The sequence below is a fragment of the Taudactylus pleione genome, unplaced genomic scaffold, assembly GCF_031769625.1.
Source record: "Taudactylus pleione unplaced genomic scaffold, aTauple2 ptg000512l, whole genome shotgun sequence".
NCBI classification, from domain to species: Eukaryota; Metazoa; Chordata; class Amphibia; order Anura; family Myobatrachidae; genus Taudactylus; species Taudactylus pleione.
Window position 1 is genome coordinate 1,774,276 of NW_028284914.1, and position 20,510 is coordinate 1,794,785.

The 20,510-nt window shown below is 49.2% G+C and overlaps 1 protein-coding gene across 2 annotated transcripts in view; it reads right to left on the minus strand.

Annotated features, from left to right (window-relative positions):
- ALDH1L1 (aldehyde dehydrogenase 1 family member L1) overlaps positions 1-20,510 on the minus strand; it is an 84,835-nt gene that overhangs the window by 39,735 nt on the left and 24,590 nt on the right. The window contains exons 1-4 of one of the 2 annotated variants that reach the window (XM_088450224.1): positions 20,149-20,234; positions 6,295-6,442; positions 3,719-3,953; positions 2,871-3,036 (exon numbers count right to left, since the gene is read on the minus strand). In XM_088450224.1, the coding sequence (XP_088306350.1) occupies positions 2,871-3,036; positions 3,719-3,953; positions 6,295-6,421 (528 nt within the window). In that variant the 5' untranslated portion in view covers positions 6,422-6,442; positions 20,149-20,234. Of the gene's footprint in view, positions 1-2,870; positions 3,037-3,718; positions 3,954-6,294; positions 6,443-20,148; positions 20,235-20,510 lie in introns of those variants that run through there. The other variant, XM_088450225.1, reaches the window with a different exon arrangement.

The following is a 20,510-nucleotide window of genomic DNA, read 5'->3' on the forward strand; positions in this document are numbered from 1 at the left end:
GCACTGGTCGGCCGGACTGTGGGCCTGATTCAGAGGCGCTCGCAAAAAGCGAGCACTCGCTCTGAATCAGGGCGGGCGCTGTTTTTTTTAGGAGCGGCCTCCTGGCTGCTCGCTAGCTGTGGGTGACCACCCACAGCTATAGCGAGCGGCCATGATGATGGTCGCGATGGTCAAGACCATCGCGACCATCGGGCTTGCGACGAGACCCTTGTGGTAGGGTCTCGTGGCCGCAAGCAACAGAGAGCTTCTGGCTCAAATAGAGCCGGAAGCTCTCTCACTGACATCACTGGTGATGTCAGTGGGGCCGCCCACAAACGGCAGGCGTTCGCTTGGGAACGCCTCTGTTTGTGAAGCCACCCCCGGCCACGCCTACAAAAAGGGGCGAGTTGTCAATCAACATCGACACCCGCCCCTTTTGTAGTGAGTCCCAGAGCGAGCGCTTTTTTGCGCTCGCTCCGGGGCTCGTGCACGTGCAGTGTGCATGCCCCGCGTGCGCACTGGGCCACCATCGACCCGCTTGCGAGCGCAATGCGTGGGGCCGAAGGGTGTACGTAGCCCCGCCCCCGAGTCACATGTCATTTGCCGGCTATTATGACAAGCACTGGCAGCCTGCCAGCCCAGCGCCTGTCAACAGCCCGCAGCGTGGAGGAGCGCTCAGGAGACAAAGCTCCTCCAGTCACCACATAGGAGGTGCATCATCTGTAGCTCCGCTCTCCTCCTGGCTCCTGCTGAACCGCGTGGCCGTTTCCTCCCTCCAACGGCAGCTGCAGAGTCCCGGCAGCAGTAAGTAACCCTCTCTCCCCTGGCCACTAAAGTTCAATGGTGGAGCAGAGAAAGAGGGTACATGGCTGGGGAGAGGGTGCTGACATCTAGTAATAAATGGTTGCACACAGATGCCTCCCACTATTCCTTTCACCCCTGCACCCTGTAACTACAACCCCTGGACCCTGTGTGTGCCACTCATGGACCTTCCACCCCTGGTACAGTGTAACTGTTCCCCCTGCAGCTGAAACCCCCACAACCTGCAACTGCCCAGCCTGCAACTATCACCATTGCACACTGTTACTGCACCCCTGTAACTGCCACCTCTGCACCCTGTAATAGTCCTCATGCAAGTTACACCTCTGCACCCTGTAACTCCCACCCTGCACTGTGTAACTATCACCCATGCAAGTGACACCCCTGCACCTGTAATCGCCCTCATGCAAGTGACACCCCTGCACCCTGTAACTCCCACCCTGCACTGTGTAACTATCACCCATGCAAGTGACACCCCTGCACCTGTAATCGCCCTCATGCAAGTTACGCTCCTGCACCCTATAAGAGCATCCTGTAACTCCGACCCTACATCGTGTAACTATCACCCATGCATGTGACACCCCTGCACCCCATACAACTGTAACCCTGCATGCAATAAGTGCACCCATCTGCATCTGCACTTACGCATCCTATAACTGCCCCGCTACACCCTGTAACTGCCCCCAATGCAAGTGTAATACCCCGATACCATGCAACTTTTCCAACCTGCTCCTTATGTCTGCAAGGGGCATTACTGTGTGGCATAATGTGTTAGGGAAATTACCGGGTGGCATAATGTGTATGGGGCATTACTGTGTGAAATAATGTAAAAGGGGATTACTGGGTGGCATAATGTGTAAGGGGCATTACTATGTGGAATAATATATAATTAGTACTACTGTGTGGCGTAACGTGATTAAGGGACAATACTGTGTAGTGTAATTTAAATTGGGATTACTATTGTGTCCCATCCATGTGAGACCATGTCCCTTTTTTTGGCCGAGGTGGAGAGTGGGGGGGGGGGGGGGGCGCCAATGCACTTTCTGGCACAGGGCACCAAAATGTCTAGGCACGGCTCTGCCCCTAGGGGAAAGCCTCTGAGTGCTGTCAGCAATATCTCCCTGACAGATCCAAGTGCTCTGATTGTACAGTAGTGTCAGAGTGGAATTGGCTTACATAGTGACTGGTTCCTCCCATTACGTGCCCCCCCCCCCCCCCATGAGCACTGAACTGCCCTCTGCGCCAAACTCCCGGCCCATTACTGTGATGCTGTCGGCTGCCGTTACCCTATATCAGCTTCACACACATGGGGCTTATTTATCAATTATCAGTTGCGGGATATTCCCCAAAAACACCAGTTTTCAGTGTTTTGGGGATATAATAAGTATCCCCCGAATGTGTCTACAGGGGATGGCAGCTGATATCGGAGATATGAGCTGCGATTCCCCCGTTTTAGTCTGCAAAAGCAACCCCCATACAAACCTATGGGAGCTGCTTTCTTGACGAATTTACCAAGCTCGCTAAGGGCATCTGAACAGAGCCGGTGCTAGGTGTCTCTGCACCCAGCGCCATCTCATGCCCCCCCCGCCCCTTCCCTCACTGCTCCCTCCCCCAGAGCATAAAAAAAATAACAGGCGGGTGGAGGGCAGGGATCTTCTGCTGCCGGACCCCAGTGCCCCCCAGGTTATTATAAATATGTCAGAATTGTTCTTGATCTTTAGGGGAACTTAATTGTTAATAATTGTTTACATTCTGCCATGGGAACGCCTCCGTCTGGCAAGCACACCCCCGGCACGCCCACCAAAGGGGGCGTGCTGTCAGTCAACATCGACAGCACGCCCCCTTTGATGAGACACTCCGAGCAAAGGAAAGTCCTTCGCTCAGCGTGTCTCGCGCATGCGCACGACGGAGCTCCCTCCGTCGTGCGCATGCGCAGTGTAGACCATCGACCAACTTGCGAGCGGACAGCCGCTCGCGAGTGGGTCTGAATCAGGCCCTAAATATTTAGTATGGTTCCGGCTTTTACCCTCCTCCCATATTGTTACCATAAGTTGGTGGGGTTGTGTACTGACCATGCCTTTCACTCCCTCCGGAAAGAGGAACCTGTTGTATATGGAGTTCACCGTGTCATCAGCAAGAACGTCGCACTCCTTCTGCAGCAGAATGTCTCCCGTGTCCAGCCCGTCATCTGCCCAGAATATGGTGAAGCCCCCCGTCTTGTCCCCCTGTATCAGTGTCCTATGAAGGAAAGATTTTGATAATTTTTTTACTGCTGGTACTGTAGGGCAGGTTAGGCACTGAGTGCTAGATGTATCAAACCTTGGAGAGAGGTAAAGTACCAACCCACCAGCTCCTGTCATTTTACAAGCTGTGTTTGAAAAATTACAGTTAGGAGCTGATGGGTTGGTACTTTTATCTCTCTCCACTTTATCTGTCTCCAAGGCTGGATATATCTCCCCCTTTATGCACTGAAGTGGGCGCGGCCATCTACTGTCATATTTAAATAAAGCTTATTGAATAAAGGCCCGCAAAAGTGCATTTGCCAGTTTGTGATGTCAGGCACCTACTTATTTATTTGTTAAGTTCCAAAGTCTGGAAAGTGAGCAGGTGCGGGGCCGTTTGCAAGCCCCGCCCAGGCCGCCCTAAACCTGTGACATCATAAGTTTTCTAGGCTACAGGGTGCTTTTCCAGACACCCAACCTGCCAAATACGGGTTCTACTGGGCAGCGATGGTGTCGCCCCCTGGGCCCTGCATCTTAATGTGAGCAATTAAGCATCTGAGTTCACAACCAGTTCAGCGACAGGCCCGTGACACTCCTGTAATGTGTGCATCAGACAGACCATCTCCGTGCGTCTGACTAGTCACCTCCCGGTCCCCGCCCAGGAACACCCAATACATTTCCGCACTCTCCTCAATTACCAATTAATTGCTGAGGCCCCCCGATGTCTTGGCAATATAGACGGGTGATAGATAATAGAACCGTGCTTAGGGGCATCGATGACTTCCATGGGGATAAACTGGGAGCAGAAGGGCAGCACGTTCAGCTCAGCCTCCAGCGACTTGTACTTCTCCACCACCTCTGGGAGCGCCTGACCCTTCACCCTCCAGCGAGGGAACTTAAAGACCGGCACTCCATCTTTTTCCGCTTCTGCTCCTGCACATGGAAAGGGGAAAAGGCATTTAGCATCTTCTGAGAGACAGCTGTTATTCACAGATGCTTCCTGCAGGGGGCGCTACACTAGAGCAGCAATGCAGTACTAGCTCTCTCTAAGGATTGATACATCTCCCCCAGAGTGTCCTAAAACCTAATAAAAGCTGCAAATAGATTATGGATTGTTACCTATTGGGATGGGTACCAGAATATGGATCATTGTCATCCTATTTTCTATGTGCAATCATATAACATAGGAGAATATATATGTTTAATTCCACAGTTTACTAATTGTTACATCATCATTATTATTATTATTAATAATAATAATAATATAACTCATTGGAAGAAATCAAAAGCAATAAAGAGAGTTACTTACTATATTACTATCTGATAACAGAACCCATATCGCAGCCTTAGGGCTCAGAGTAACATATCTGTATTACCCACCATCCTGCAATCTTTATACTCTCTGAACTGTATGTAACCAATCTAATGTAAATGTATGTGGACTTTTGTTTGCTCTTTGTGCATTTAAACCAAGTAAAGCTCAAAGTCCAAATATTCATGACTGTAATTCACGCTCCATTTATCCGCATTTACTGTCAGTAAGCCCATGAGGCTCATTTATTATTAAATATATGTGGGGGTGCACTGCTGGGGACCGCAAATATTTAGTCTCACCCCCATGTACGAAGGAGGGACCGCAGCAAATATCTCCAACCCCTGCTGCTATCCCTCAATTCCCGTCGGCAGTCGCATCCCCCACAGGTTTCTGAAGATGGCGTTAGCCGCTGTAGCCTATGGGCTACACTTTGCATAATTAGCCGGGAGAGGGTTCCAGAGGTACCCTCCCCAGCAATGGCGGCCGTACATGTGCAGTCAGCGGGACTGTGCAGTAACAGGGCCGGCTCCAGGTGTTGCAGCGCTCTGTGCTCAGAGGGACTCTGATGCCCTCTCACCCTGCATGTGGATGAAAAGTGGGCATGGCCTAATTACCATAGGACACGCCCCCTACATGCCCGTATGACATTTAATGCCAGGCTGGGGCAAGCCCAGCACTTCAGTAGCTGGGCTGCCCCCAGCCCTTTCCCTGCATGAATGGATGGATGGATGCTGCAGGCATCCATCCAGAATCTATTGCAAGGGTCTCCAGGAAAATGGCGCCCACAACTTTTTCCCGGGGACATCTTTTCTGCGTATGGGCGAGTCACCGGGAAAATGGCCACCGCCAGAGCAGCACACCGGAATCTGTGGAAAGGGAAGTATAATTTGCTATGGGTGCAGGGAGTGCGGTGTGGGCCCCGATGGACCCAGGGGCCCGTATGCACCGCACACCTTGCACACTTTATAAAGACGCCCCTGGCAGTAGCCCTGGCAGCACTCTGGGCACATCACAGGGACGGGCTCCTATCAGAGCCCCTGTCATGGCATGTGCCGGATGATACATTCCAGCACTATGATCGCATCTTATATGCGATCATTAATATATGGGCCATTATGGAAGACAATCCAGTGTACTCTATTCAGTCCCCTCCCCCCAAGCCGAAAACGCTCAGTAACAAACACATGTTGGACATGCGGTGTCACTGCTGTTTATCATCGTACCAATGGATAATCCACCATACTGTCGGTGCGCTTTTCCAAAATGAGTGCCTGCTACTGCTACTACCTATATTCACCACTAGGGGTCCTGCTTTTTAGAATAACTTTTAAAACCTAAAAGCAGGGGTGGGGAACCTTTTTTCTGCCGAGGGTCATTCTGATATATATATATAACATTATTCGTGGGCCTTGTTCAGGCCATGCCCCCTCCTTGTGATGTCACACAGGGCGGGGCCACAATCGCCGGTGATTGCAGCAGTGCCTGGAGCTGTAAGGGCAGCGATGTGACCATATGAAGCGTCCTAAGGACGCTCCAGGTGGCACTGCTGCATAGATTCTGGCTGCAGGGTACCATTCTAGGCATCCTGCCATTCTATGCACCCTGCTGGCCAGTTGAGGCTAGCAGAAAAAAGCTCTGAGGGCCAGACCAAATTATTCCACGGGCCTTATACAGCCCCTGGGCCTGAGGTTCCCCATCCCTGCCTAAAAGCATAAAGGCACATATTAAATCTACAATACAAATGTCACTGTAATGAAGTAAGACTTTTCGTAAATATTTATATAAGGATTGTATTAATTGACATGATAATATTGTCATATTTGTATTGTAACAATTTGAAGTGAATACGGAGTTGCTGATTATTCTATTTGTATATGTATTCCCATGCTTATGCTGTATAGATGTACTTGCAAAATAAAATAAAACTATTATTATTTTATTTGAAAACAACCTTCATACCTAATGGATCCGCTTTGCCGTCTTTATCTGGGATGGTGAATACTCCCACCACTTGGTGTCCTTCCTTTATAAGTTCCTTGTAGACCTCTTTCCCGAAGATACTCTGCCCGATCACTGCTATTCTCATGGCTCTGGCTGCTGTGAGAGACTGAGGAAGACACAGAGGATACTTTACAATGTTATATGGATCTTAGGGGTCTAGTTACTAAGCAGTGTTAGGACAGAGTGAAAAGTGATGTCTGTGATAAGGTGCCAGCCAATCAGCTCCCAACTGTCATCTCACAGGCTGTGTTTGAAAAATGACAGTTAGAAGCTGATTGGCTGGCACCTTACACTTTTCACTCTGTCTCCTAATACTGCTTAGTAAATAGACCCCTTAAAGAGTAAGGTCCTCACCCTGAGTCATGCGTAGCGGTGTCCGTGACTGCGTCTAATGCCGGACACGCACCTGTGACTTTATGCTATTGTCGCTATAAACCTTTCCCTTGTGTGCATCCGTGCGTCCAAATGTGCAAGGACTGAGGACCCGATTCAGCAGAGGACGGAATTGCGAAGCTGCATACAGAGAGCATTGCAATTGCGTCCTGCAAAAAAATGCAAATGTATCAGGAGGTGTCTGACATCTCTTTGCTGCATCTGTGATCCCAGCACTGCGACCGAGATTGCAGGCTGGGATCACCATCGTGACCGATGATTGCCCCTTCGGTCAGGCTGCAGTAGCTAAAGCTTACAGTAGCCTAGCCGGGTCCTGTCAGCCTACGAGGCCAGGAAGTACTGTATGCGTCCATGGGTGCAGAGCAGGCCTTGCCACTCCCGGAAAACAGGGGCTACTCTCCCCCGTTTCCGGGAATGCAAATCATCCCTGCACCGCCCTGAAAACACCTTTGCCTCAGTCACGTGCGGTGAGGTCAATGGCACTGGAGGCACACATGGAGCTGGGATCTGCGTGCTGGGAGCCTGTTTCACCCCCTACTCACTGTAACTCTCTCCTCACTACACTAAGCTTCAGTGTCTATTGATTCTCCTACCTGCGTCACTGTGTCTTCTCTTGCTGCTGCTGACTGAGGGCCTGATTCAGAGCCGCTCGTAAGCGGCCGCTCGTTCGTTCCGAGCGATGTTTGCACAACTGCGCGTGCGTACGGATCATAATACGCATGCACGAACCAGTCAGTGCGGCTGAAAATCGTTTGTTCGCTAAATAGCGAATGACTGCTATTTTGAGTGACAGAATGAGGCGTATGTGGGTGGTAACAGGGGAAGGTGCTTGAAAACGGGGAGTGGAGATCCGAACGCAGGCGTGCTTAAAGGTCAAAACGGGCGTTTTATGGGTGTGCATAATTAATACAGCAGCGTCATTGACCACGTCACTCGGTTATTTTATAGTCAGAACTGCTCGCAAGACTGCGGTAGGAAAAACCAACCACAAGAATAGCGAGCAGTTCATACGCTGGTCGATGTACTCGATTAATCTAATAAATAGCGGACATATAGTAGGATGCGAGCGGCCAGGGGACGTAGTTCTCCAAAAAACAACCGCATGTTTGGTTCGCTCGTTCAGACCTAGAGGTGTGAACAGACCGCAAAGAGCGAACGGTTAATTTAAATAGCCACCCCTATTTTCTGGACGAGCGAGCGCAAATAGCGTCCGGCTCTGAATCAGACCCTGAGCTCCATCTATAAACACTGCAGTGCACTTCTTGGTCACATGACACATCCAAGGTGTCCATCTGTGCCCCTTTTATTATAATGCCAATATTCTGTGCCCCTCGTTTTTCCTCCTGACGCCAACAAGTAAAGTTGTCCATGAGACAAACACTAGGTCAACTTTATCCACGTTAAGGGGCCTATTCATCATAACTATAAAGGCCCGCTAACCATGCAGAAACACTAGTCTCCGCATATATAGTTAATGGGCCATTCATCATCAGGGGTCCGATAGGACCACCTGATATTCAGCAGACTCAAAACTTTACATTTTTGGAGTTTGTCCGCAAGAACAAGCGGCATCTTCAGACGGCTCTTGTTCTCGTAACCCCGCTCCTTCCTATGGGAATGAATTCTGGGGATGCAAAGAGGGATCCAAGCCGCGTATCCTTCCGCCGCCTCCTCACCGCCTCCCCAGCAGCTTTGCACATGCGTAACCTCAGATCAGACATGCGCAGAAGCCGGAGGCGGGCATAGGCCAGTAATGCTGCAGCGCTACTGATCGTGGGGACAACTGCTTGGTCACACAATAGCATTCCCAAATCCAATTACACCACTCAGTATCACAATCTTGATTCACCCCTGATTCACATTACGCTACATAGTAGTGTCCCTTATTCGTGTATGACACACAGCAGTGCCCTTTTTACACAATGCCCACATTTGTGCCCCATGTACACAATGCCCACAGTAGTGCCCCTTTTACACAATGCCCACATTTTTGCCCCTTATACACAGTGCCAAGAGTTGTAGTGCCCCATATGCAATGCAGTGCCCATTGTAGTGGTGCCCCTGATGCAGTGCCCCTTATGCAGTGCCCCCAGCAGTGGTAGTGCCGCTTATGCAGTGCCCACATTGATAGTGCCCCTTATTCAGTGCCCCCATAGTGGTGCCGCTTATGCAACTCCCCCAGTAGTGGTGCCCCTTATGCTTGTCCCCTGAATGGTGCCCCTTGTAGTAATGCCCCCAGTAGCAATGCCCCCTATAGTAGTGCCCACAATAGTAATGCCCCCTATGTAATGCCCCCAGTAGTTTTGTCTTAAGTCCCACGACTGCGTGCCTCCAGTCCGCCTGGCTGCCCCGAGTCCTCTGAACTATGAGAGAGACGTCATGACATCACAGTGCCCGTGGGGGGAGCAGAGCCGGAGGCCGGATCTCAAGAGTGAGCTCCACCCTCCGGCTGCAGGTGCGGGGAGGGAGCCAGGTGCCCGCTGGTAACAAAATCTCAGCAGGCGGCAGGCAAATGGAGCCTCCCTGCGGCACCGGGCTAAGATGGGTCGGAGGAGGCGGAACTGGTTCTGTCTCCAAATAGAAGTGACGCCTGGTAGCAGGCTCATTAGGGCTTACACCTGGAACTGGCTGATTTAAGCTGTGTTCAGTGGTAGCTGAGTGTCTCATACCTGGGAGAGCAGGCCGTAGGTTACCTTGCTCTGAGACACTCTTGGCTGTAAACCAGAAGGTACTGTGGACGGGGATTTTGTTTAGTGTTCTGATAGTGAGGGAACTTACTGTCTAGTTAGAACCCAGACGGGTTAGGATTTTGTTTATGTTTTCTTTTATTTATGTACCTGGCACAATAAAGACTGGCTCCGACCAGCTTGTACGAGAACCCCAGAATTGTGTCCCGTTTCTTCGCCTGCGGTGTGTGTGAAGAGGGAGCCCATCTACCCCAGGAAGGGGACCCCTATCCCAACTGTGTCACAGTATGTGTATACTATGTATATGTATGTGTATACTTAGTATACACATACATAACCAGTGTACATACTGGTACATAGTATATACAGGGTGTCCCATAATGATAGGACACATTTTAAATGCAAGTATCTAGGACTGGACCAAGAACATTCATCAAGGACTATGGGCCCGATTTATCATTGAGCACAATTGCAACAGAGGGCCTGATTCAGAGCTGAACGCTCTGACCAGAGCGCTCGCTCTGAATCAGGGCCCTCCTCCATGAAAATGGAGCGGCCTCCTGGCCGCTCGCATAGCTGTGGGTGACCATCGGACTTGCGACATCGCGACCATCGGACTTGCGACGGAGACCCTGCGGTAGGGTCTCCCTGCCACAAGCCCTGGAGTGATTTTGGCTCTATCAGAGCCAAAATCACTCCCACTGACATCACTAGTGATGTCAGTGGGACCGGCTTCAGACGGTAGGCGTTCCCATGGGAACGCCTCCGTCTGGCAGGCACGCCCCCGGCACGCCCACCAAAGGGGGCGTGCTGTCAATCAACATCGACAGCACGCCCCCTTTGGTGCGAGACCCGGAGCGATGGAAAGCCCGTCACTCCCCGGGTCTCGCGCATGCGCATGACGGAGCTCCCTCCGTCGTGCGCCTGCGCAGTGGGGAACATCGACCCGCTTGCGAGCGTACTGTCGCTCGCGAGCGGGTCTGAATGACCCCCAGAGTACGCAGATTGGTCGATGGTGTGTACTGCAAATGTGTATGCATCCCAGTGCACGTGTGAGTCAGCATTGCGTTCGCTCTGCGATCACCTACGCAGATACTAAGCCATCGCAGAATGAGTGACGTCAGGTCTGCATTTGGGGGGTGGTGACGTGGGAGTGGTTGGAGAAACGCAGGCGTGCCTGTCCATTTGAACGCCGTTACTTTGGCGTGCATAAATTAGCCACTGCGACGGCATACACAGCTTGTGTACTCACTGCGTGCGACGAGGTTATCAATTTCTGAGTAAGGTCTGACCTGCTGTAATTGTGCGTGAGGGGCTGATAGTACAGATGTATACACAGGATTGCAAGGTATCACGGACGTGCGAAGGCGGTAGTGGGCGTTTCTATGCTGGCTTTGGGCGTCTCTATACTAGCACTGCGATTGTAGTCATTAGCATATTTTCGCTGCATACCTGCATGCGTAATCGCAGTTCTGATCGCAATAGCGATCCGTAATGAATCAGGTGCTATGTGTAATACAGTACATAACCAAGGTACAGGGGACCTCATTCGGTCATTGTGGCCGCACGGTCGTACGCCACCGATGTTCGCTAAACTGCGCATGCGTAAAGTTCGCAATGCGCGTGCGCAAACTAGCAGCTACGATCAGAAATTTCTCTCTCCTTGAACACAGCCAGGTCGGTAATTTGAGTGACAGAATGAGGCGTTTGTGGGTGGTAACAGGGGAAGGTGCTTGAAAACGGGGGAGTGGAGATCCGAACGCAGGCGTGCCTAATTATGCGAACGGCGTTTTATAGGAGTGCATAATTAGCAAAGTAGTGTCATGGCACACGTGACATGGGTGGTTTGTACACTGACCTGATCGTAGTGCTTAAGAGAGGGTATGGTCAACCTTAAGCTCTACGACCAGTTCCGATGGTTACCGATGGTCTCGATTAATCCTCATATGGCCGGAGATGACGTGTAATGAGTACGAGATGGGGGCGTATTTTTTTGTCTTACGGCCGCATCCTCCCCTTGGTCGGCCAGCTAACGATCCGATCTTAAGGAAGCAACTTGCGAGTGCATCATTTGCATATCCGGCCCCTTTTCCCTTACGACCGTGCGGCCGCAACGACCGACTCTGAATGAGGTCCAGTGTGTGTGTGGGTGCGTGTGTGTGTGTCTGGACTAGTCAGCCAGTGGGTGAGAGCTTCTTCGTTCCACCATAACATTAAAGATCAATGGCCCTCATTCAGAGCCGTTCGCTATTTGCGGTCGTTCGTTTAAAAACAAGGGGTGGCTATTCAAATGATCCGTACGCACATTGTAGTCTGTTCACACCTCTAAGTCTGAACGAGCGAGCAAAACATACGCTCGTTTATTTGTTAAAAACGCCCCCTGGCCGCTCGCATCCTACGTCATGTCCGCTATTTATTAGATTAATCGAGTACATCGACCAGCGTATGAACTGCTCGCTATTCTTGTGGTTGGTGTTTGCTACCACAAATTTGCGAGCAGTTCTGGCTATAAAATAACCCAGTGACGTGAACAATGACGCTGCTGTTTTAAATATGCACACCCATAAAACGCCCGTTTTGACCTTTAAGCACGCCTGCGTTCGGATCTCCACTCCCCATTTTCAAGCACCTTCCCCTGTTACCACCCACATACGCCTCATTCTGTCATTCAAAATAGCAGGCACTCGCTATATTGCGTACCAACGATTTTTGGCCGCACTGACTGGTTCGCGCATGCGTACTAAAAACCGTACGCATGCGCAGATGTGCAAACATCGCTCGGAACGAGCGTACTGCCGCTAACGAGCGGCTCTGAATGAGGGCCAATGTCCCGGAAAGGAGACTAAAGGTGTGTACACATGATATGCCTGATTCTGCTGCATCGTAACGACATATCGTTCAAAATTGTCTAGTGTGTGTGCTCAATGTCGTCCGGTTTGTGCTCCCATGGTATCGCCAGTCGCATCGTCAAGTTGGCCTGCATGTAGGGCCAGCCTGACGATGCGTCTGGCAACCCCATGCAACATATCGGGTGGTCGGTCACCGGATCGTCTAGTGTGTATGGGCAGCGGTTACTGGTCACATCGCTGCGTACACATGTCGCCTAGTTTGTACGCAGCTTGATATTAACTCCCAAAGTCAGACTTTGAAATACAATACATTTTAAAGATGGGCGAGTGCCCACGTTCTTGTAATTTAAAATGTGTCTCTGTATTATGGGAGACCCTGTATATGCTCTATATTCCCATACATAGAGTAGGAAGCTGGCAGGGGTGCCGGACTGTAGATAGACAGTAATTAGTTAGACAATGTCTAGATCGACCCCAGTTGTTAGACAGTCAATAGATCGACAGGTACAAAAGGTCGACAGGTACAAAAGGTTGACACACTAAAGGTCGACATATAAGAAGGTTGACAGGTACAAATGGTCGACAGGGTCAAAAGGTCTACATGAAAATGATCGACACAAAAATGATCGACACATATTTTTTTCATTTTTTTTAGGTTTAGGGTTAGGCACTTAAGATGAGCCAGTGTCCAACCTCATTCCCTACCATCCAACCTCATTCCCTACCATCCAAGTGGGCATGGAGGGGGAATAAATCCATGTGGCAAGCGAAGCGAGCCCGCAAGGGGCCGAATGGTATTTACACAAAAAAAGAAAAAAGGTGTCGACCATTTTCGTGTCGACATTTTCCATGTCGACTTTTTGACCCTGTCGACCATTTGTACCTGTCGACCTTGTCACATGTCGACCTTTAGTTTGTCGACCTTTTGTACCTGTCGATCTATTGACTGTCTAACAACTGGGGTAGAACTAGACATTGTCTAATACCCCTTTCAGACATCTCGAGAATCCCGGGAATTTGGCCTGCCTCGGCCAAATTCCCGGGTACCCGAGTCTGTCTGAAAGGTGCCTACATGTTCCCGGGTAGCCGCCCCTGCAATCGACCAGGGTTTTTCCCAGGACTTAAGTCCCGGGAAATTACCCTGCTTCTGTCTGAATGGTGCTACCCGGGAATTTACTACTCCCGGGCAGCACCAAGCAGCTTTTACATTGACTGCCGCGGGCAGTCTGTGTCACTGTGACACAGACTGCCCGCGTGTGTATCGCTGACCGGACGGAGTTCGGTCAGCGCTACACAGCACAAACACACAGCCACCGGAGCCGGCAGCTGTGTGTTTGCTGTAATCAGCAGCCGCTGAGAGTCTGTCAGACTCTCATCGGCTGCTGCTGCTCCCACTGCGGGAGCAATCTTCCGGCTCCCACAGTGGGTAATGGGAGAGACGTCATGAGTAATGACGTCTCTCCCATGCAAAGCGGCCGGAGGAGCTGATAGCGGCGGGACCAGGAGCGGGAGTTTCAGGTAAGTGATTTTTTTAATTTTATTAAGTCTCTCTCTACTGGGGGGTGGGGCTACTGGGGGCACTACCAGGGGGGATTACTATGGGGGCACTACCAGGGGGGGATTACTACTGGGGGCACTACCAGGGGGGTGGATTACTACTGGGGGCACTACAAGGGGGGGGACTAATACTACTGGGGGCACTACAAGGGGGGGACTACTACTACTGGGGGCACTACAAGGGGGGGGGGACTACTACTAGGGGCACTGCATAGGGCGGAGGGGACTACTACTAAAAAACCTGGCTTATGTCTGAAAGGGGTCTACCTGGGAATTTCCCGCGTAGACACTGCAGTGTGAAAGGGGGGTCTCGACCAAATACCCGGGAATTTGCACAGGAGAAATTCCCGGGTCTGAGCAGGAAATTTCCCGGGTTGTATGTCTGAAAGGGGTATAACTAATTTTTGTCTATCTCTTATACCACACCCGCTGGCAGGGAGGGAGTTACAGGAGGGGCTGTTATATTTCAAAGATAAAGATTCCAGGGAGAGTGATTCAAAGAAAAAGAACAGGGGGAGGAGGGGAGGGGGCCGGGTTGGGTCACACATTAACTTTTTTTATTGTCCTTGGTTAGCTGCAGCCATGCTCAGGGCAGGTGACTTGAGACATTTGCTGCAGGAAGAGATGACCATAGTTGCCAGTTGCGGTTATAACAAGCAGAATTGGGCTTGTTTTTTTTTTTTCAAGTTGCTTGTTTTTTTTTTATGGTTGCTTGTTGCTTGTTTTTGGGCTTATTATGGTTGCAGGAAGCTGGGGAACCGGATTTACTTAACATGGTATTTTTTATGTCAGGTCATACTTGCCTACTTTTGAAAAAGCATTTCAGGGAGATTGTGAAAGCAACACCTATAGGTGCCTACACACTTAGCGATATTTTACGTGATTTGCCCGATTCCGACGCATCGTGACGACAAATCGTGTAAAATATGCCCTAATCGTGACTGTCCACTCACAATCACGATACCGATGCGCGTCCCCGCAGGTCGTACATCGCATCTTCAGATCTGCCGTGCTGTAGGGCAGAACTGACAATCTCAGGCACGATGCACTGGAATTGTAAGGAGGCGCGATAGATCGTTTGTCACATTCGACAGTTTTTAACACCATGCCCACGACTGCCGGAGAGCTGCTGGGGAGAGTTCAGGGGGATATCGGACGCGATGTCAGATCATGAGCACATTGCCAAGGACCTCATTCAAAATGCGAGCGCTCGCTCTGAATGAGGGCGGCCGCCTCTATGTCCAGAGCCGGCCTCCTGGCTGCTCGCTAGGCTGTGGGTGGCCACCCACAGCTTTAGCAAGCGGCCAGGTTGATGGTGACCATCGCGACCATCGGGGCTTCCGACGAAACTCTTGTGGTAGGGTTTCGTCTACCGCAAGCCCCAGTGAGCTTTCAGCTCTATTAGAGCCGGAAGGTCACTACTGACATCACAAGCGAGACCCCAAGTGTGTAGGCACCTTATGAGCGTGGCAGTAAAGTGGGCATGTACTGATACATCTGAGAGGCGTGTCCTAAACTGACTTACATCCAAATATAAATAAGCCTAAAAGCAGTTAGTAAGATCTACATGTTGATGAAAACACACTAATACTTTTCAGAAAATGCATGTAGCCATAGGGATCATTGTGCCTTATATTCAATGCAGGGAAATGATACTAAGGATCCCATTTAAATTTATATATCTCTGTTTTTATTTAATATAATAGCTTCATAATGTGGGTAAGGTGCAATCAGGGAGATTGCTGGACTCCTCAGGGAGACAGGGAGATTGCTGCTACAGTATTTCAGGGAGTCTCCCTGACAATGAGGGAGAGTTGGCAAGTATGTGTCAGGTATGGTTTAAGACGGGTATTTGCTGCAAGGTTTTTAAACCAAGCCCAAATATGCTTCAGAACTTCAGCTCAGGAATGTATAACTTGAGACAGCTCAGATAAACCTGCGTACATCCACTTTACTGTACACAAATCCTTTTCACCATTGCACATTGTGCCTGATTCATGTTTGTACACAGATGACGAATTTTACGCAGATTGAACTATTATTAGCCATTGTGCGTGCGTATAAGGCGCACTGCGCACGCCCAGCGTTTGTATTGCGATAACGTTTGCGCAGAGGATTAATTCACAAAGTGTGTGTCTAGAAAAAAAACAGACGTGTCAGGGCCGGTTAAATACTGTTTTCTGGGCTGCAGAAATTAGCCACTGCGTCTTTCCTCGCAGCAGGAGAGCCATCTACGTGTCTGGGGACACGCTGTGTCTGCGACAGCTGAGACATACACAGAAGACTGATGGCCGCCTGATCTGCTTTCCATGTTTCCGGTTTTGTGCGTGAGCAGCGGATGCGAGATGCCTTCAGTGGGTCTCTAAGCAATGGGCGGTGAGTGAGTCATTAGCATATTTACGCAAATTGCGATCCGAGAGAGACATCTGAAGCAGCTTCAATGTCCTGGATTATTTGCTGTTTACAGTAACATAATTACAGGACTGAAACAATAATCAAAACATCAACATCCTCATAACAAACATAACAACGGTGCTACAATGTATATGGGTGGCGTGAGGTGAGAAGTAACCTTTGCAGCAGTGTACGGGGGAGCTGTCTAGCTTCCACCAATCAGGAAACAGATGCACTCCAGCCTCCCAGAGGCTTGCCCAATCCACTGTCAGCATGCAAATGTATAAAGATAAGTTCTCAAGGCTTACTGTAGTTCAGTGACCTTTAATAGTGGCAAATCACATGGCTGAGTTATATCAGCCATAAACATCAAGATGTAAAAGTAACATCATATCACACACAAGATATGCATGGACCTATGGCCTTATACAATAAAACCATATTATTTAGTAGGCTTAATATACATCTGCTTCTAGCTGGCTGGATTTACTGGGACAGTTCCACGGGTTGCATATCCTCTGCCCTAGAGTATATTGAATGGGTTTTCAATTTTGTTCATATTCCTTAATAATGATGCTATGGGGCTTATTTACTAAGCAGCTGCAGCATCACTGCGAGTTTAAGCCTGTACATTTTAAAAGGGCACCTTTTATTAGGGGAAAATGGGTTGTTTTTGCTATTAAAAGCATTGCCCTTTTAAATTTCAGGATTAAACGTGCCAGGAAGCGATGGCTTTTACAACTAACTAAGGGCCTGATTCAGAGCCGCTCGTAAGCGGCCGCTCGTTCGCTCCGAGCGATGTTTGCCCAACTGCACATGCGCACGGATTGTTATACGCATGCGCGAACCAGTCAGTGCAGTCAAAATTCATGTGCTCACAAAATAGCGAATGCCTGAAAATTTGAGTGACAGAAAGAGGCGTGGGTGGTAACAGGGGAAGGTGCTTGAAAACGGGGAGTGGAGATCTGAACGCAGGCGTGCTTAAAGGTCAAAACGGGCGTTTTATGGGTGTGCATAATTAAAACAGCAGTGTCATTGACCACATCACTGGGTTATTTTATAGCCAGAACTGCTCGCAAAATTGTGGTAGCAAAAACCAACCACAAGAATAGCGAGCAGTTCATACCCTGGTCGATGTACTCGATTAATCTAATAAATAGCGGACATGACGTAGGATGCGAGCGGCCAGGGGGCGTCGTTTTCCAAAAAACGACCGCAAGTTTTGTTTGCTCGTTCAGACATAGAGGCGTGAACAGACCGCAAAGAGTGAACGGTTCATTTGAATAGCCACCCCTATTTTCTGAACGAGCGAGCGGAAATAGCGTCCGGCTCTGAATCAGGCCCAAAGCCCCTTAGGGGTAAATTTACTAAGATGGGAGTTCCATTAAGAAGTGATGTTGCCCATAGCAACCAATCAGATTCTACTTCTCATTTATCTAGCACCTTCTAGAAGATAATACCTGGAATCTGATTGGTTGCTATGGGCAACATCTCTTCTTAGTAGAACTCCCATCTTACTAAATTTACCCCTTAGGGTCTGATGACGTGAACTATATTTTAACATATACAATGGGATAATAAAATAGAAATTAATATGCAGTGATTAGTGTAAAAGTAACTGAATTTCTGGTTACATTAAATGGCTGGAACAGACAAACCTTTTTCCCTCTATACATGTTATTTTTAAAGAAAAATTCGGAAAATGTTGTTTTGTAAAGTTGGATTAGTCATAGTGCATTCTGTGTGTTGCGTTGCAGCGATGTCTTTGCTCACTGACCTGTCCTTTTTACTTACATGTGCAAAATTCAACATTACAGTATTATGTAGGGCTGTACATACCAGTGATTAATTGGTAGTGGGGACCTGTTTTACAGGCTTACAGTCAATATACTATGTAGGCAGCTGATGCAGGTGTTTCCAAGCATGCTCCACTATTGCTGACCTCAGGGGACTGTCAAGGCCTAGTTCAGTATGGATCGCAGCTGCATAATTGCACGCAATGCAGCTGGGAAAATTTGCTAAATGCTGGCCACAGTTCAGCCAGCATAGAGATGCCGACTACTGCTTTCTCACATCAGCAATACCTCACAGTCCTGTGTATACATCTGTAATATCAGCTATAGCTCAGCCAGCATAGAGACACCCACTACTGCTATCTCACATCTGTAATGCCTCACAGTACTGTGTATATATCTGTAACATCAGCCACAGCTCAACCAGCATAGAGACACCCACTACTGCTATCTCACATCCGTAATACCTCACAGTCCTGTGTATACATCAGTAACATCAGCCACAGCTCAGCCAGCATAGAGACACCCACTACTGCTATCTCACATCCGTAATACCTCACAGTCCTGTGTATACATCTGTAACATCAGCCACAGCACAGCCAGCATAGACACCCACTACTGCTATCTCACATCTGTAATACCTCACAGTCCTGTGTATATATCAGTAATATAAGCCACAGCTCAGCCAGCATAGAGACGCCCACTGCTGCTTTCTCACATCTCTAATACCTCACAGTCCTGTGTATACATCTGTAACATCAGCTACAGCTCAGCCAGCATAGAGACACCCACTACTGCTATCTCACATCTGTAATACCTCACAGCCCTGTGTATACATCTGTAATATCAGCCACAGCACAGCCAGCATAGTGACACCCACTACTGCTATCTCACATCTGTAATACCTCACAGCCCTGTGTATACATCTGTAACATCAGCTACAGCTCAGCCAGCATAGACACCCACTGCTGCGTTCTCACATCCGTAATACCTCACAGTCTGTATATACATCTGTAATATCAGCCACAGCTCAGCCAGCATAGAGACGCCCACTACTGCTATCTCACATCTGTAATACCTCACAGTCCTGTGTATACATCTGTAACATCAGCTACAGCTCAGCCAGCATAGAGACACCCACTACTGCTATCTCACATCTGTAATACCTCACAGTCCTGTGTATACATCTGTAATATCAGCCACAGCACAGCCAGCATAGACGCCCACTACTGCTATCTCACATCTGTAATACCTCACAGTCCTGTGTATACATCTGTAACATCAGCTACAGCTCAGCCAGCATAGAGACGCCCACTACTGCTATCTCACATCTGTAATACCTCACAGTCCTGTGTATACATCTGTAACATCAGCTACAGCTCAGCCAGCATAGAGACGCCCACTACTGCTTTCTCACATTCATAATACCTCGCAGCCCTGTGTATACATCGGTACCATCAAAGCACATTGGCCCGTCACACACATTTACAGCAGCTCTGACCAGTCGCAGAAACTGCAAGTCCCATTGCACGCAGTGAGTACTGAATCTGCGTATGTAATCGCACTGGATAATTTATGCACGCCCATGCAACGGCTGCCTGCGTTTCCCCAACCACTCCCCCGCCACCGTCCCCAAACGCTCACGGCCTGTCACTCACTCTGCGTTGGATTCATACGCGCGTGTGTAATCGCAGTGCAATTGCAGCGCGTTGAGGTGCCTACGTATGCGCAGTGCTGAACAATCGGCCGATCTGAGTTTGTAGTTGCAATTGCATACGGTGTTGAATCAGGCCCTAAAATGCTAATTTAATATATTTATGTCAAAAGTCAGTTGCAGATTGCAGAAAACTTGCAATAAATTTACACCTATAAGATAAACAATTGCATTTATGACAGAGGGTTGAACGTCTTGAATATTTGTCGTGATAAGTACAGGGCTTGCAGCAATAGCCCTAGGAACTTGCAATCTATCAACTCAAGACTACGGATTTTGGCACTGTATCTATACTGGTAAGTACACATCTGCTTGTCCCTGCGACCATTCATTCACTCACTGCAACCTTAAGAGCCACAGAAAATGCACAGATTCAGCTAGAAGTACAGTAGTAGGGACACAGAGATCCCTCACTGAGAACTCACCTGGAGAGAGGACACTGCAGGAAGCTCAGCCGAACACAATCTCTCACTCTGTAAAGGTGTTGGGAGATATTTCCCAGAGGCAGGAGGTGGGGATGTGGGGGTGGAGCCAGGGAGCAGAGATATGATCCTGACTCTTACCATTGGTTTTAACATTACAGTAACACTCAATGACACCCACATAACAATACAGTGGAGGAGGTCAGACCATGCTCAGACCTGTGTTATTTTCTAGACCGGTCACTGCCAGACGTGTGGTAGACAAACTTGTGTCGTATATGTGCTAAACCCAGACCGAAAGGGTTTTTATTCTACGCATTTCAAACCCAGTTACGTTCTCTTTTAAAACCCTCTATAATACCTAC